We start from the raw sequence: 16461 nt of genomic DNA on the forward strand, positions 1-16461 counted from the left end.
TATATATATATATAAGTGGATCCTGAAAAACGTAATCCATTTATATTTACTGTTACAACCATTACGCATTTACGACACAGGAGACAAACTACCGTCACTGTGTAGGACACAGTTTTACTTGTATAGAACGAACACTACCACGTCAACCCAATTGCTGCTGCTCGTTTATATAGATGTGGCACGTGAGGGGCGTGTCCATAGCAGGCCCGCTGAGCCAATGACGTCGTGCTGGAGGCAGGGGGCGTTCCTTTTGGTTGGGAACAGAAGTTGAACAGCGCGAGCCGAGCCAGAACACTGAGAAGGCGGACAGAGGGAGGGCAGAGGCAGCGGCCCTCTTCTGGAGGGGGGGCTTATTATAACAAATATATACGCACGTGTGACCTGCTTGGCCGTACTATAGGTCATATGTGGATAACAGTTAATGAAAAAAAAGCATACAACCCCAGCTTTACATTTAAAATGCCTATTTTAGTTTTCCTGTTAGACACGTCCGCCTCTATGAATCAGCGCACTTATTTGGGTACGACGTATCTGGACATTGCTAAAGGCGCGGTTGAGGTCTTTATGAAGGTAACGAACGCTTTTACCCCGACTTTTTCCCCCTCAGCAAGTGTGCACCTTTGGCGAGCGTCGGCTTCCTTGGGCGAAATCGGTCGAAATTAATATATGTTGTTTTGGTTTTCCTTTTTTGACAGCTGCGTGCCCGAGACCCGGCTAGTAGAGGCGACAGGTACATGCTAGTTACATTCGATGATCCACCATACGGAGTGAAGGTAATTAGCAACTGATACAATTGATACATTTGCCAGCCCAAGTTGTTTTTCTGTTCGTGGGATTTTATTGTCCGTCTGGTGCGTTGCCAGCATTCGGTGGCCTTCCGGTAGCAAAACAGCGGCAATTTATTTGTTCGCGCTATCCGCAGAAGCAGAGCATCGCAGCCTCCTTACATCCAGCGGACATTTTGCTTTTGTGTAGCGAAAACTCTCGGGCGTTGAGATGGAGGCGTAGAAATTTATTATCTGCCGTGACATCACATTCCCCCTCACAGTGCACTGTCCTCATTGGCAAACGAAGCCGTCAGTCATCGTTAACCCTGCCCCTTGCCCTATTGGCGTATAACCATTGGTCAAACATGGACTGAAAGTTGATAAACCGCCTTCACTGGACTTGAGTGCGATGGAACAATATACTGTATGATGATTATTTTTCATACCGATACTGCGAGCACTGTGTTCAGTACACAATCATACCCGCCCCTCCTTCACCGTCATCTCTCTCACGCATCATTGTGTGATGGATATTCCGAGGGACTCATCAGTGTTGACATATTGCATTCAACATATTGCATTCAAATGAATGCCCGGCAATCTCCCTAAGCGTCTGCCATTTACAATTGATGTGTCGTTAAAAAAATAATAAAAATAAGTTAATAAAAGCCTGGATCATGGACAAATATTAATGCAACCTGTGACACACTACAGTTATTACAGAGCCACTCAACATGTCATTTGTTTGACATGTTTTATAACCTGGCACCTGACTCTGTGGGTTTTCTTGCCAGATGAATTTACATCCTATCTGTGTGTGGCACCAACTGAAAGAGGTTTACAACAAAAGGACAATATTAACACATGTTGAAAGAGCATTCCAATGCAGTTCAACGCATATTAACACCAGGACATTGACAAATGGAACATTAAAAAAAGTCTTCTTTTTTTTTGGGTACTTAATCCAGTTAGCATTATTGCCAAAACAGATGTCAATACACTTGCAAAACTAGTTAATTGCATGGTTACACAGTTATTTACTATTTTCTCAATCCCAAAATTTGACCATTCTGTTGTTTTGGCACAACATTCCAAATCGTTTGCACACTAATTTTTGCACCAGTATTTTTGAATGGTGCTGTGATGCTACATGTCACCCGCACCACAGATAATGGTTTCATTGCGGATATATTTGTAGTTCTTTTGAAAGAGGAGAAATTTGCACAGAAAGATGTATCCTTGCTCTTTTTTTTTCTGTCCTCTTCCCTTACCCGCAGCGGTTCCTCTCTCTCTTGTGGTTGAGAGGAAAGAAATTTCATTTGTGCTGTATGTTGTACATAGAGCACATTGGACAATAAAGTGGACTTAAACTTGAACTTGAACTTATGTTTTATGCGCCTGATTTGTGCATGGATGATTGTAATGGAAGGACACGATTTTACTGCATGGGACTTCTCCAATTGTGCCGTTACACAGGCAATAAATTGTTGATGTAGAAGGAGAGAGAGGCTGCTGGGTGGAAAGAAAATAAAAATATTCTGTCGTCTGAATTATTGAGTGCAAGCAAGGCTTTATATGTCTACCAGCCTACACAAGGGTGTAGCTGCTGTACTGTATGCCTGGCTCAGTAGCTCAGCGTTGTGGTTCAAATGACCTAATATCATACATGCAAGCACAATGGGATCCCACCTACATCCTAGTTTTCCACTCTTACTCTACTCTCGCTGAACTATGCTCTAAGAAAACACGTTGATACTGGCACTTCAAGCTCTCTTCTGCCCCTCCCTTTTCAACATTGGAAGTGGTAATCTTGCAGGTCATCCTTAGATGAAGCATGAAGCTGCAGCACTGAAGTACTTGACCTCACTGGAGAAAAAGTCCAAGAGTAGCTCCACACCCACATCCTCTCCCGTAGGATTACTGTATGTGTCTATGTATCCTTCACAGAGAGGGACAGCAGTGGGAGGTGTATTTTTGGACTCTTTTGTAGGAACTTAGACCAGTGATATCCAACCAGTGTGCTGTGGCACATTAGTGTGTCGTGAGAGCTCCAACGGTGTGCCACGGGAACTTATCAAATTTCAGTTAATTGGTGAGAAAATTATTTATGAATCACAAATAATGTATCATTGTTGATTTTCTATTCAATGGCAAAAAGTATGAAATTGACATATTTGTTTGGTGGTGTGCCATGCGATTTTTCGAACTTAAAATATGTGCCTTGGCTCAGTAAAGGTTGGCAATCACTGACATGGACGCTTCAGTGGGGATATGTCTATGTGTATGATTGCCTATTTGAAAACGTTGTCTCATCTAATGGTCTTTGTCATGTCTTGAAAAATGTTGAGTGCTTAGATATCAGTCTGTGGAAAAAGCTCTACTTGCCGCTTTTCTTTCGGAATAAATCCCACATGTTTCTCTGTGTTTATGTTTATTCTTGCTCTGCTGTGCTCAGCCTCATTGCTCTTTGTATTGCAGGCAGGGTGGAAGGAAAACCACGCCACCTTCATGTGTGAGCTGAAGAACCTGCAGGCGTCTGGGCTGACGACATTAGGCCACGCTCTCCGCACAGCCTTTGACCTGCTTAACCTTAACCGCCTTGTCTCAGGCATCGACAATTATGGCCAGGTAAAGTATGTGATGTCGTCGTCCTCTACTGCAGTTCTATTTGTTGGTTCCGGAGAAAAGTGGAAAATCCGCACAGGCGTCTTCAGAAAGGGCTTGATAAAACTAATCATCAGTTTTTGACTGATGTGATCAACTAGGTTCTCAGTAAATTGAGTATTTTGGTTGCAGTGGGATAAAACTGCACTGCGTCATACTGAAAGCTATTTGTTTAAATGCAGTATATTTTCGATGCTATTGGTGACATGAGAAGGATTCATGCATTCTTGAAAACATGGATGGATACTATAATTGGATTACAGCCCCTGTCCTTAAACACTACTCAGTTATGATTGTCCCATTTGGAATAAATCCAATTCCTTTTCTTGAAACTCCTCCGTGGACTTAATCTCTACAGATGCCATGTATGCTGTACAGGCAATGTGTGTTATGGTAATGTGGCCTTCCACATGACTCATGGTGATATCAGATGTTTAATTTTGCAGCTTTTGTATTGGAAATTATTCGATTTTGCAGATGTACTTATGCTGGCCAGTGTGTCCATAATACATTTTTTTTTACAAACTTTACACTTAGTGCTATACATTGATTGAATTTGAGAAGAACATTTTCCCATATCCACTTGAACTTAGCCTGGTGCTTGAGTGAAGGATTTGATCAGCGTAAAAGCTTGAAGATAGGCTTTATTCATAGGAGACATCTAATTCTAATCCATTCCATCTGGCTTCATATTCTTCACTCCTGTCTTGCATCTCTTCCTCTGACAGGGGCCGGGTGGATTACGATGCTGAAGTAGTCATACCAGTTCAGGAGTGTGAAAATCTCCTTAAGCATTCTGTCTGTGTTGCATTAAGACAAGGCTGACCTCTACAGGGCAGCCATGGTGGCCTCTGTGCACGTAACACAGAGCCTCTGGAACTGTGAACGGAGTAATTCTGTCACAAAGAAACAACGGCCACCTTTCATAGCCAGCATTTTATTGTTTACTTGATGCTCATATATTTGTCGACATTGTTCCAACAGTCCCCATCACAATGACATGGTTCCAGTTGGGATAGCGGTTCTTTCTGTGTGGAGTAGGGCTGTCAACTTGGAATCTTTTTAGAATCGATTATCTTATCAACTATTCCATCAAATAATCAAGTAATCGGATGGGTTTTCCTCCCCCCTCCCCCAACCCTTGTTGAGAAATCTTTCCCGCCAATGCGCCTTTGCACATCATTGCAAATAAGACTTAAGTTTGTTAAAGTTGTTGTAAGTTATTAAAATATCATGACATAACAGTCAACAGTTTCACAGCTTTGTATACAGGGGACCAGGGTTCCAATCCATGTCACGAATGGCCACATCCTAGTTGGGTGTGAACGTAATCGTTGTTTGTCTCATTGTGTGTTTGACTGTTGATCATTTGAGGGTGTACACAATGCCTCTTATGTGTCATGTTGGACAGGCTCCAACTTCCTTGGCATCACCCTCAACAAGATAAGCAAATTGAAAATGGATGGACAGTTGAGTACTTTGTCTAAATTTGTAGATGACTCTGGGATGTTTCCTTCGTAGGGCCGTAACCCCTTCTTCCTCGAGCCTTCTGTAATCATCACGATCACTGATGGCAACAAACTCACACACAGCTCCGGTGTCCCAGAGGAGGTAAAAAAAAAAAATCCCCCAAAACAGCACTGATGCGTTGCTATGTTCTACTTAGCACCACTGAAGCCAGCATGTGATCTGAAATGTGCAGATGTCATAAGCTTCGTTTTGCCCCTGTGCAGCTGCACCTTCCTCTGAACTCACCCCTGGCTGGCAGCGAGCTAACCAAAGAGCCCTTCCGTTGGGACCAGCGGTTGTTCGCGCTGGTACTTCGTCTCCCTGGAGCAGCGACTGCAGACAACGAGCAACTTGGCAGCGTCCCCACCGATGAGTCCGCCATCACCCAAATGTGTGAAGTCACAGGAGGTTGAGATACTCACATACTCTTTTGTTGTCTTCAAAGACATTTTTTTTTGGTCCTATTTTTGTATTCGCTCTATGTTAGAAGCACACATTCTGTTTGTGTCTCAGGGCGATCGTACTGCGTGCGAACACAAAGAATGCTGAACCAGTGTCTAGAGTCTCTTGTCCAAAAAGTTCAAAGTGGTGTCGTCATTAATTTTGAGAAAAGTGGGCCAGATCCGCCTCTTATAGGGGAAGGTGAGTGACTTATCGATCCACACTTCATCCTGACTTAAAGCTGTTCCTCTCCTTGAATTGTTTTACGTTTTACTGTAACAGAAAAAACGTCATATCCATAGCAACGTATTAATCTTGTACCGTCCATGGTGTGCGACGCACAACTAAAAATGTAGTTTGAGTGGCACAAAGAAGTTGTGAGATTGTTTTCCCCCTTCATAACACTAATGGTATGGCAAGATCTCTTGTTTCAGGATAATTCCGTGTAAAACATCCATAACCACGGATTAACATGAAATATTTTGACCAAACAATGGCCTCTTTTATTTTGAAGACAACTCAGTGGAGTCAAGCCGCTCTGTGTCGTCCTTCAGTCCACAGCTGTGGCACAGTTGCCACAAACTCATCTATGTGCGCCCCAACCCCAAAACAGGGGTGCCAGTTGGGCATTGGCCCATACCAGAGTCTTTCTGGCCGGACCAGAACTCTCCTACGCTGGTGAGCAAAGACACGTTGCTGAACTTTTTTTCTTCTGTGGTGGAATTTGCCTACTGATATCACATCTGTCAAGAACTAACTTGTTTGTCAAATCATAAGTGCAACTTCGTTGTCTCACTGTGAGCTGTTTAATTTTTTTTGATTTTCTTGTTCCACTCTCAGCGGCTACAATGTTGGGTAGACTGTAGAGTTTAATGAGATGCTCTCCAAAAGCCAAAAATAAAAATAATAAATGTACTGTACATTCAAATGGTTAGAAATAATTTAACATTATATTTGGATATATATTGTCATTGTAGATTATAAGGCAGTGTACTGTACATGTAATTTTTGCAATATTTAGCTCCTCTGCCATGTTGTGCAACTATTGAACTTTCTATTTACCCATTTTCTCGAGGGGTTCTCCTCATTAGGGTCACGGTTGAGCTGAGGTACACCAGCTATTCGCAGGCTGTTATCTACAAACAACCATTCACACTCACCTTCACATCTCTGAGTCATTTTAAGTCTTTGGGGAACATAATGAATAACTACTTTTGGTATGTGGGGGAAAGCTGGAGTACCTGGAGAAAGCCCACGCAAGTACGGGGAGAACATGAAAACTACACAGAAATTTGCGAGCTTAGATTCGCACCCAGAACCTCAACTTTTGGGTACACACGCTGACCACTTTGTCACCGTGCAGCTTCCTGCAAACTACAACCACGAAGTTAAATAGATTGTTAAATTACTACTTATTGAAGAGTGTCAGTCAAAGCTGAACAATACTATCTTTGTATCCGCAGCTTTTTCTACTCCTCCCGGGTTGGATGTTATTGTGTGCAGGTGTACCTATTGTTGTGGCCTGTGAATGTATTGCACCTGTCCTCACCACAGAAAAATTTTATTGAAACTGAATTTCCTGCTCCCAGCCCCCTCGCACTGCCCATCCTGTGGTGCGTTTCTCCTGTGTGGACTGTGAGCCAATGGTGATAGACAAGCTTCCATTTGACAAATACGAATTGGAGCCCTCGCCTCTCACCCAATACATTTTGGAAAGGAAGTCTCCACACATGTGCTGGCAGGTAGGTATTCACACACATATCTGTCAGATCAAGCTCCGAAACTATAAGTTCGCTATCAAAGCATCATGTGTGGCTTGTGATCTGATGCACAAATATGCGTTGACACAATCGTGCTTGACTTCATATGAAAGAATAACACATTCCTCCACCCTCTTGCCTCAGGTGTTTGTGAGCAGCAGCGGGAAGCAAAGTGACCTGGGCCAGCCTTTTGGTTACCTTAAAGCCAGCACCACTCTCACTTGTGTGAACCTCTTTGTCATGCCTTATAACTACCCAGTGCTCCTCCCACTCCTTGGTGAGACATACTTTTTAATTTTTTTAATGATATCCAAACTCCTGGATTATTTAGTGTGAGCTGGTTTTAATCATGCAGAGCATTAGGCATTAAATTTTATTCGGACATCATTTGCAGTCAACATTCTCCTACAGAACATTGTTGTAGCGGAGAGAGATCAATATTCTATACCCGCAACAGCCTTAACAGTATACGAGGAACTGAAGGTCAATTGGGCTGCTCAGTGCTCTTTATTTTCTGCTCTCAGATGACTTGTTCAAAGTGCACAAATTAAAACCAAACCTCAAGTGGCGACAAGCCTTGGAGATGTACCTAAAGACGATGCCCCCGTACTACCTCTTGGTAAGTCACCGTCAGCCCTTCTGCGGCTTACGTGTGATTTTATTGCTGTCGTTCTTGCAAAAAACAACATCTTGAATTTTCTCTGATGTCTTTTGACAGCCTTTGAAAAAAGCCCTGAGGATGATGGGGGCACCAAATTTAATAGGAGACAGCATGGACTGTGGTCTGAGTTTCAGTGTCATCTCTTATCTGAAAAAGCTCAGCCAGCAGGTAAACATACCATGCCTACAGGATCCCTTCGTCTCATATGTCAGTCGTGTGAAAGCTGCAGACGGCCGATGGTAGACAGTTGTTCCCCAACACTTTAACTAGGGTGGCACTGTCAAGGTCGAATTTAATCAGGAAGCTGGGCCACCTCCAATTTGTTTGAACTTAGATTTTTTTTTTCTGTATAAATAATCGAAAGCAGATGAATCTCCTCTCGGTTCAATATTGTTAGCCAATGGAACTTTACTGTCCATAGGAGGCAATTTGGTATGCACCTGTGTGACACAATCAAACACAGGAAAGGGGAGCTGTGGACAGGGATAATCAAGTTTCATAAATACATCAAGTACGATCAACACATAGTTGTCATCATGTTATATGGAGTGCAACCTCACAGCTGATTTAAATGCTCAGCAGCTCTTGGTACAGACGATTTCGGGTACAGTGCCATGAAAAAGTATTTGACCCCTTACTGATTTCTGTGTTCTTTGCATATTTATCACACAGAAAGATTTCAGTGCATCAAACCAATTTTAATATCACACAGCGACAACCCAAGGAATTACAAAATGCAGTTTTTAAATGCCAATTTCATTCATTAAAGTCACAAAAAAAAGAATCCAAACCAACCTGTCCTGATGTGAAAAAGTAATTGCTCACTGAACCTACTAATGGGTTGTACCACCCTTGGCAGCAATAACTAAAATCAAGTGTTTGAGATAATTAGTGATGAATCTTTCACATCACTGAATTTTTTTTGCCTGGACAACTGATTTTCATTTTAGATAATCAACATTTTATCCTTGCTGCTGTAAATTGGGGATTTCTCCACTGTGAGACGAATAAACGTTTTCTTATTATTATTATAAAATTGAACTGTGCAGAGCAGTACACAATTTTTCTCTCTACAGATATGAACAAGAATTTAAGTAAATCTCTCCCCTGAAATTTTGGTCTATGAGACGAAGTGACGCCAGAAGCACAGTAGCGATTTTGCAGGCTGAAAAAACACACTTAAGTCTGAACGTGTGGAGCTACCAATGAGGAGTAAAAATATTCTGAGCGACAAAGACGTTAAACGTCCTCACAAATACATTAGAACAGATTTAAATAGTGTTCAAACATACTCACAAAGGCGTTCGAACGTACTCGGAAATACATTTGTAGCATTTAGCTACAAACGCAGCAATTTCTCCATAATGCCACCACATGAATACTTGTTTCTGCAGTTAGTTTGACTTTTTCTTCCTGACAATGTACTTGTAAATAAGTGGGTCCTCAAGCCAAAAGAAAAAATGGCTCAAGCATTTTTTGGAATCGATAAACTCGAGGATACGTTAAAGCCTTACTTTTATTTCAGGCCTGGCTTTAGCCTGAGTTTTTCAGCACATAACCGTGGATGTGGGTTGGTTCAAAAATATGTCACAGGTCAAATCTGCGGGGAACACAGGCTGTGTTCATGCAATTTTTATTTGATGCGGACGAGTGTTATCAATGACAGCACATTTGGTTTCTGAATACCACCCCGTTAAATGAAGCTTTTCCGTCTTTCATCAAGGCAAAGATCGAATCTGAGCGCTTCATCGTATCTGTGGGGAAGAAGGCACCCCAGGAAACTGGCATAAGGGTGAAGAACCACTCCAGCTCATTGTCTCTGGCCCACCGGCGAGATTTTAAGCAGCTACTACATGGAATCACTGGGGAGGGTCCACTTCGTATGGTGGACATCAACTTAAAGGAGTTTTCTGGATTCCAAATCGCCCTGCTCAACAAGGCAGGTGGAGGACAACATGTACCTGCATTAAATACTTGTTTTACTTGTGTGGAATAATGAAACGTGTCTACTTTCCAGGATGTAAAGCCTCAAGCTTATCGAAACGCCTACGACATTCCCAGACGGAATCTTCTGGATCAGCTCACTCGAATGCGGTCGAATTTACTGCGGACCTCCCAAAAACTAATCAGAGGGCAGGATGAAGGTATGTTGCATCGCATTTTAGAAACCGTTTTCCTTATAACACTTTCACAAACCCTACGGAACCTAATGAGTTAGAATGTACTGTGCTTGTTAGATTACCTGCACAGTATCCCAGTGGCTCAGATGGGAAACTACCAGGAGTACCTGAAGATGATGCCGTCTCCTCTGAGAGAAATTGACCCCGATCAACCGAAACGATTGCACACCTTCGGGAATCCTTTCAAGCAGGATAAGAAGGTAGTAACAAAACATGGGCATACACTGTTTGGTACCCTGCAATCGGCCGGCGACCGGTCCAGGCTCTACTCCGCCTCTCGCCCAGAGTCATCGCGGTTAGGATGCAGCTCACGCACACACCTGAGGATACGGTGGCGATATGAACCTAGATTTTGTAGGCTTTTCAAAGATTTCCTAATCAAAACTTTGTGAGGTTCCGCACATTCATTAAAGAGAAACTGGTCAAAATTCACACACTGTCTGAATGTGATGGTGGTGACCAGTCCAGGATGTAACCCACCTCTCAATCAAAAGTCCGCTGGGAACTCATCCCAGACCCTGATGAGGACAAGTACTGTGCAAGATTTATGGGGGCCGGGGGGTGTTCTGTGGTCTGACGAGTCCACGTTTCAAATTGTTTTGGAAAGCTTCAACAATTAGTGTCCTCAGTTCCCAAACGTTTATTGAATGTTATTGAAAGAAAAGGTGATGTAACACAGTGATAATGACGCTGTCCCAGCTTGTTTGGAACTTGCTGCAGCCATAAAATTCAAAGTTAATAATTATTTGCTAAAAGAATAAAGTGTATCGGTGTAAACATTAAATATTTTGTTTTTGTAGTGTATTCAATTAAATATAGGTTGCACGTGATTTGTAAACTATTGTATTCTATTTACATTTATGTTTAACACAACATCCCAACTTCATTGCATTTGGGTTTGTAACATGAAAAATCTGGTTTGCTAAAACTGGTTTGACTGTAGGCTCCAGTTACATTTTGTTTCCTGGTTCCCAGATGTAATTTTTGCGATTCAGGATGATGTTTGTGCTGGGTCATAGATGTGCACTCATTCCACTTGATGTAATCAAGACTTGGCAGATGTCTGTGTTTTTCTGTATTCTTGCCAGCCAGTTCAAGTATTTAGCCCCATGTGTTTTCCCAGGGAATGATGATCGACGAGGCCGATGAGTTTGTCTTGGGCCCTCAAAACAAGAAAAGGGCAAATTCCAGTGACGCAAATGCAGGTGCCACTCTGAAGAGAAGGCGGAGCATGTCACCGTTGCTACGACGGCCCCAGACTGCACCAGTCAACACCAACCACATTCTGATTGGAAAGAGTCCAGTTGGAGGTCAAGGGCAACCGAATCTCCTGAAAGTCATACCACAGCACAAAGGTACGACTTCAGTGGTGATCGTGTCAAAAAGATGAGCTGAATTTGTACTTTCACTTGCGGACTCGGTACAAGGCCGAGAGGCCAAGCCGTTGATAGAGGAACTCAGCCCCAGGGCGATATCTTGGAAATCAGACACACTGTCATTCCCCAATCAGACAAAACTCAGAATGACTCGCTTACAGACACATTTTTGTAAATAGAAAGACAACAAAAGATTTACTTGTTTGTGTACTTCCACAATTGATGGCTGTGCTGTGCCGGCACGCCAGAAACCATTAAAAAGGTCGATGATGGGCAATTACCATTGGGAAGTCATATCGACTTCATGCATTTCAAAAGACAAATAAACATATTGTATGACTATTCTCTTCAGGGCTGGATGGCAATGTGGTGGTCACGGAGAGTAATGGTGATGTCATTCCCGGGCCTGAGTCCGGGGACATTTGGCCCAGTGAGGAGGACCCTGTGACAGGAACCCAACCTTCGCTCAGCTTGGAGGGAAAAGCCACGCTAGAAAGAGTGGATCAGAGGGAGGAGGTTAACATGACCAAGGAGAAACCAGTGATCCAGGACGGTCAAGAGGAGCAGTCACTTGAGGAGAGATACAACTGTGAGCGGCTGAGTCCACAGAGCCAGTTAGAGAGCGTAGTTACTGAGCCAGCAGTTCTGGAGACCATATTCATACCGCCACTAGATGGCAGCCAAGCAGAACTGCGAACGCGGGTCATCAAGGAGGTCCGCAAACCTGGCCGAAGTGAGTCAGAACCAGTCAACTATAGCTTGCAAAAACTGACCCGTTCTGCTGAACACAATATGACAATACTGTAGCCCACTCGAGTAATATTTTCACTTTAGAGCAGTGGTTCTTAACCTTGTTAGAGGTACCGAACCCAACCAGTTCATATGCACATTCACCGAACCCTTGATTAGTGAAAAATAAAAATATGATTCAAGAAGTGCTCCTTCAGTTTTGAGTTGCTCAACTTGGCATGACAAATCATGCAGATAGGACACAGACTCCCATCATTTTACGTGATGCATGTGAATCCATGTTGTAAATATTCATCCGACCGCTTTTTTTTTTTGCGCGACATAGTTAGCATGTATTAAAACAATTCTAAAAAAAAAGAAAATCACACGACGTACTATCACGACAGTCACTCGTTGAGCGAACAACATTTCCCGCAGCACTGATTGGACAAGCGATGTAATGTGATCGATGTTATGTGATCATCTGCCGCAGTGTCATAACTGAATTATATATTGAGTCGGGTGTGTCTTAACCTCCAAGGCAAAGGTTCCGTCGAACCCCTGAGACCGATTCCCCGAACCCCTGGGGTTCAATCGAACCCAGGTTGAGAACTACTGCTTTAGAGCAAATCACAAACAATGCATTGTCCGTTTTTCTGGCTTTTTTGACAAAGTAAGGCGGCACATTTTCCGAAAGGTCTCAACTGACCATCACTGTGACTTGAGACATTATTTGCTGTTTGACTCAACTTTGATTCTTGTCTTTGTTCCCGTCACCAGACTTTGAGGCAATACTAGAACTATTGCAGCAGGTCAAAGGGCCGGTCAATGTCCAGCGTTACTTTATCCAACATGCCATTAAAGAGGCCTCCAGGTAAGAAATCGTTGAGCAGCGCATTGCTCCTCTTGCACTGTTGCCTCAAAACACGCATGTACATTCAAATACACATGGAGAAAACCAAATATACTTGACCAAATTGACGAAAGGAATGCACATTGACAACATTTAAATACACTAACGATAGACCTTAAAAAAATCTAAATGTAAAGAAACAAAAGTAGAGGTTTCCAAAATTACTGAAAGGTCACACTGTGAAATTGATGTTTAAAATACCTCAAACAAAGGATTAGAGTCCTTCACTTTACTTCTGTTGGAAGCTTATTTTTGCGTGCGGCATGACAGCTCAATGCTGCTTCACCATGTTTGCATTGAACTGTGGTGGGCTCCACTAACTCACCCAAGGCTGCAGACCTCAGAGCCCTGCTGGGTTTATAATCAATCAGCCTTTCTTGAATGTATTCGGCATCCAAAGGTGTGTGCTAACTCCCTGTTCAGATAAATTTGAATGTGATTGGTTAATTCTAAACACAACCACATCCCCCGTTCAAAGAGAGTGTACACACTTATGCTACTAATGAAGTGCTAGATGTTGACTGGGAGACTGTTAGAATATGACTCATTACTAGAACGACTAACATGCAGTTGTCAACTAGTTCTCACTTTTGCCTCACTAGTTACTACTAATGCACCTGTCATTTTACTCGTATCTTTTATTGTCTTACTAGTGAGGACAGAAAGCATACTGCTTCACGGACCTCACGCTGACGATCAACAATGTTGAATAATTTTTGAACGTTTTGCCGTACGTGCATCAAGCCGCCTTTGATGTGTCCATCGGAGTTTCATCCATCTCCCCTCTCTCTTACCAATCTCATCCAGGTTCAAGAAGCGGATGCTGATCCAGCAGTTAGAGCTGACCCTCGTCAAGCTGGACGAAAAGCATGGGACACCGTCACAGCCCCCCAGTGATCCTGGCAGTTAAGGAACGTCAGCTGCGCTGTGTGTCGCCATGGACAACACAAGAGTGAGAGGCCAAAAAAGGACAAGCATAGGACAAAAGCACTTCGATGAGAACGGTCCACATGATGTTACGTCACGTCCTGTTGGCTTATCTGCACGACAGATTCATTGGGGATAAGTTGAGCGACTTTATGAATATAATCCTCTTCATACTGACAGATGACATCCACAATCATCCAGTCGACAAACACTCCGCCATACACACAATAAGCCATAAAACGTCCTCAAATGGCGGCGCAGAGCTTTCTTCAGCTGGTCTGAAGCGTGCTTCTGAAGCTCAAAGCGCTGTTTTGAAAACAGTAGCGCATGAGCTCCTATTGCCACTGCCACGACTGCTCTTTCCCCATCTCTGTTCCTGATATGTGTGCATCTGCAATTCTTTGATGTGAAAGCAATATAGTGTGTGTGTGTGTGTGTGTGTGTGTGTGTGTGTGTGTGCGTGCGTGCGTGCGTGCGTGTGTGTGTGTATATATATATATATATATATATAGAGAGAGAGAGAGAGAGAGAGAGAGAGAGAGAGAGAGAGAGAGAGAATGGGGCCCATTGGTCAAGTGGTTAGCACGTCGACCTCACAGTGCAGAGGTGCCGGGTTCGATTCCGGCTCGAGCCTCCCCGTGTGGAGTTTGCATGTTCTTCCCATGCCTGCGTGGGTTTTCTCCGGCTACTCCGGTTTCATCCCACATTCCAAAAACATGCATGGCAGGTTAATGGAACACTCAAAATCGTCCCTAGGTGTGAGTGCGAGCGCGAATGGTTGTTCATCTCTGTGCGCCCTGCAATTTGCTGGCAACCGAGTCAGGATGTCCCCCGCCTACTGTCCGAAGTCAAAGGTACTGCCGAGGTCAGGATTATTGTCCCATTGAATTTCAATTATCTCTGCATTAAGGTCAATGCAAATGAAATACCTTTGCACAATTGGAATGTTTTATGTAATGTAAAAAACATCACCACCCAAAAATGTCTATTGTGCAACCTTTGGGCACAATGACTCAACACATAGCTGTCTAATGTCCTGTTGCAACTGCATTCCGGTCCTTTCGGTTTATTTTCAGCACACTTTCTGGCTTGGCTGATTTTAACTCACTCTGTCGGTTTTTAACGAGATTTGGGTCAGTCCTTCTTAGCTATGAAGTGTCCTCTAAAAATCACTTACTAAGCAGCTCAGTCATCTGAAAACATTCAGTTCAGTGCAGGAAGCAAGACCGTAAGACAACCTTGACCATATTATACGAAGGATGGTGTTATTTTAATCTTTGGTTTTATGTGGCCGCCAAGCAATAAAATCAGAACTCAAATTTATTCGTTAGTTCTGGCTTTTCAAACATTGTACTTGTATTGCAAATGTAGTATTGCACCCCTGGAATCGGGTCAGAGCAGTTTTTATCCGTAAAACTTTGTAATTGTTTTTGCAAAACTTTTGTCACTTTTTGGGCAGTTTTGGTCAACAATTAAAATTGCAAACATTATAGTGCTGGAAACTGCATTTTATACATATTTTTTTCCTCATTCCACATCGTGAGATGACATTTAGTAACTTCAGACTGATTGTGCTCTGATTGTACAAGATTAGTTCATTTGCAATTATTTCTGTTTGGTTCTTCTCGACTAGAAGTTCAAAGAAGCTCAACATCCTGACATGACGACACAATCTCACAAATGTATTAAAAAAACATCCTAAGGAGATTTACAAACACCCCAACTGGGGATATTTTTGTCCTCATTTGACGTGCTGCAATCAAACGACATGCAATAGTGTTTTGACAGCTTGGAAATGATGGACACAGATGTTCGAAAGTGACAATATATCAGTGTTAGAGGATGGATGGTGATGGAATGCAGAGAAGTCCCCCCCTCCTTTGCAGTCACAAAATGTTTTCTTACAGCTGTCTGTGTCCATCGAGAGCACACAGGCACACGTTTTACAGTGTCGCTCTCTGGGAGATTACGCAGATTTCAAGGAAATTGAACATAACCGTAACCACTGACCTAAAAAATCCCATCTGCCATTGTAAGTCCCTAAAACATGTGCCAAGTCGCGAGTGCACACTTCTTCCCCCACGACTATGTCTCCACTGATTGGCATTGTGACAGCGTCATTTGAAGGAATTTGTGCATCTGTGCGGCCTCGGCTGACGGTTACATCTGCTGCAGTGATGACGTAACAACACCCTCCTTTGTTTTCATGACCAATGTACACTACTGTTTCATGTTCATAAGCAGACTGATTATTTTTGTGAATTTGTTCATTTCAGAGGAAGACAACTATTTTGAAAGGCAATTTTGTAAACTTAGAGTTTTATTGAATTTTTGTACAAAACAAATAAACCAGCTCTAAAATGGTTTCAAAGAAGTGTGCATGTCTACCTGTGTGCGTATTTTGACTGCTTGAGAAAAATTAAGGAGGTTTCTAATAAAAAATACAAATATATTTATCCAAAAAAAAAAAAAAAACTTTTTTCTGGTTTGAAGAAATATTTTTAGACCAGTGTGGATTAAAACAAGTAAGGTTC

The 16461-nt window shown here is 42.7% G+C and overlaps 1 protein-coding gene across 5 annotated transcripts; it reads left to right on the top strand.

The window, feature by feature from the left end:
- The first annotated feature begins 190 nt into the window (after positions 1 to 190).
- Positions 191 to 14508, top strand: ints6l (integrator complex subunit 6 like). 5 transcript variants are annotated; one of them, XM_019884137.1, is made up of 19 exons: positions 271 to 570; positions 696 to 773; positions 3246 to 3395; positions 4953 to 5042; positions 5165 to 5348; positions 5454 to 5582; positions 5896 to 6059; positions 6971 to 7123; positions 7286 to 7418; positions 7666 to 7760; positions 7860 to 7970; positions 9526 to 9741; positions 9820 to 9946; positions 10040 to 10182; positions 11106 to 11337; positions 11711 to 12091; positions 12868 to 12961; positions 13808 to 14377; positions 14470 to 14508. In XM_019884137.1, exons 1-18 carry the CDS (start codon positions 406 to 408, stop codon positions 13908 to 13910), a joined length of 2748 nt encoding a protein of 915 aa, XP_019739696.1. In that variant the 5' UTR covers positions 271 to 405; the 3' UTR covers positions 13911 to 14377; positions 14470 to 14508. The 5 variants fall into 5 exon arrangements, with proteins under 5 accessions (XP_019739699.1, XP_019739698.1, XP_019739697.1 ...); XM_019884136.1 differs by lacking the exon at positions 14470 to 14508 and adding an exon at positions 14440 to 14455 and having other exon boundaries at positions 13808 to 14379; XM_019884138.1 differs by lacking the exons at positions 11106 to 11337; positions 11711 to 12091; positions 12868 to 12961; positions 13808 to 14377; positions 14470 to 14508 and having other exon boundaries at positions 264 to 570; positions 9526 to 9745; positions 10040 to 10156.
- The last annotated feature ends 1953 nt before the right edge of the window (positions 14509 to 16461 follow it).

Source organism: Hippocampus comes, unplaced genomic scaffold (assembly GCF_001891065.2).
Source record: "Hippocampus comes isolate QL1 unplaced genomic scaffold, H_comes_QL1_v1.1 scaffold156, whole genome shotgun sequence".
Lineage (NCBI taxonomy): Eukaryota > Metazoa > Chordata > Actinopteri > Syngnathiformes > Syngnathidae > Hippocampus > Hippocampus comes.

What these genes read in the sequence shown, in the direction of transcription:
- ints6l (XM_019884137.1), top strand. Translation starts at nt 406, where the DNA reads ATGTGGATAACAGTTAATGAAAAAAAAGCATACAACCCCAGCTTTACA. An exon ending in GCATCGACAATTATGGCCAG is followed by an intron (nt 3,396 to 4,952) that starts GTAAAGTATGTG and finishes TTTCCTTCGTAG; the next exon opens with GGCCGTAACCCCTTCTTCCT. An exon ending in AATGTGTGAAGTCACAGGAG is followed by an intron (nt 5,349 to 5,453) that starts GTTGAGATACTC and finishes TTTGTGTCTCAG; the next exon opens with GGCGATCGTACTGCGTGCGA.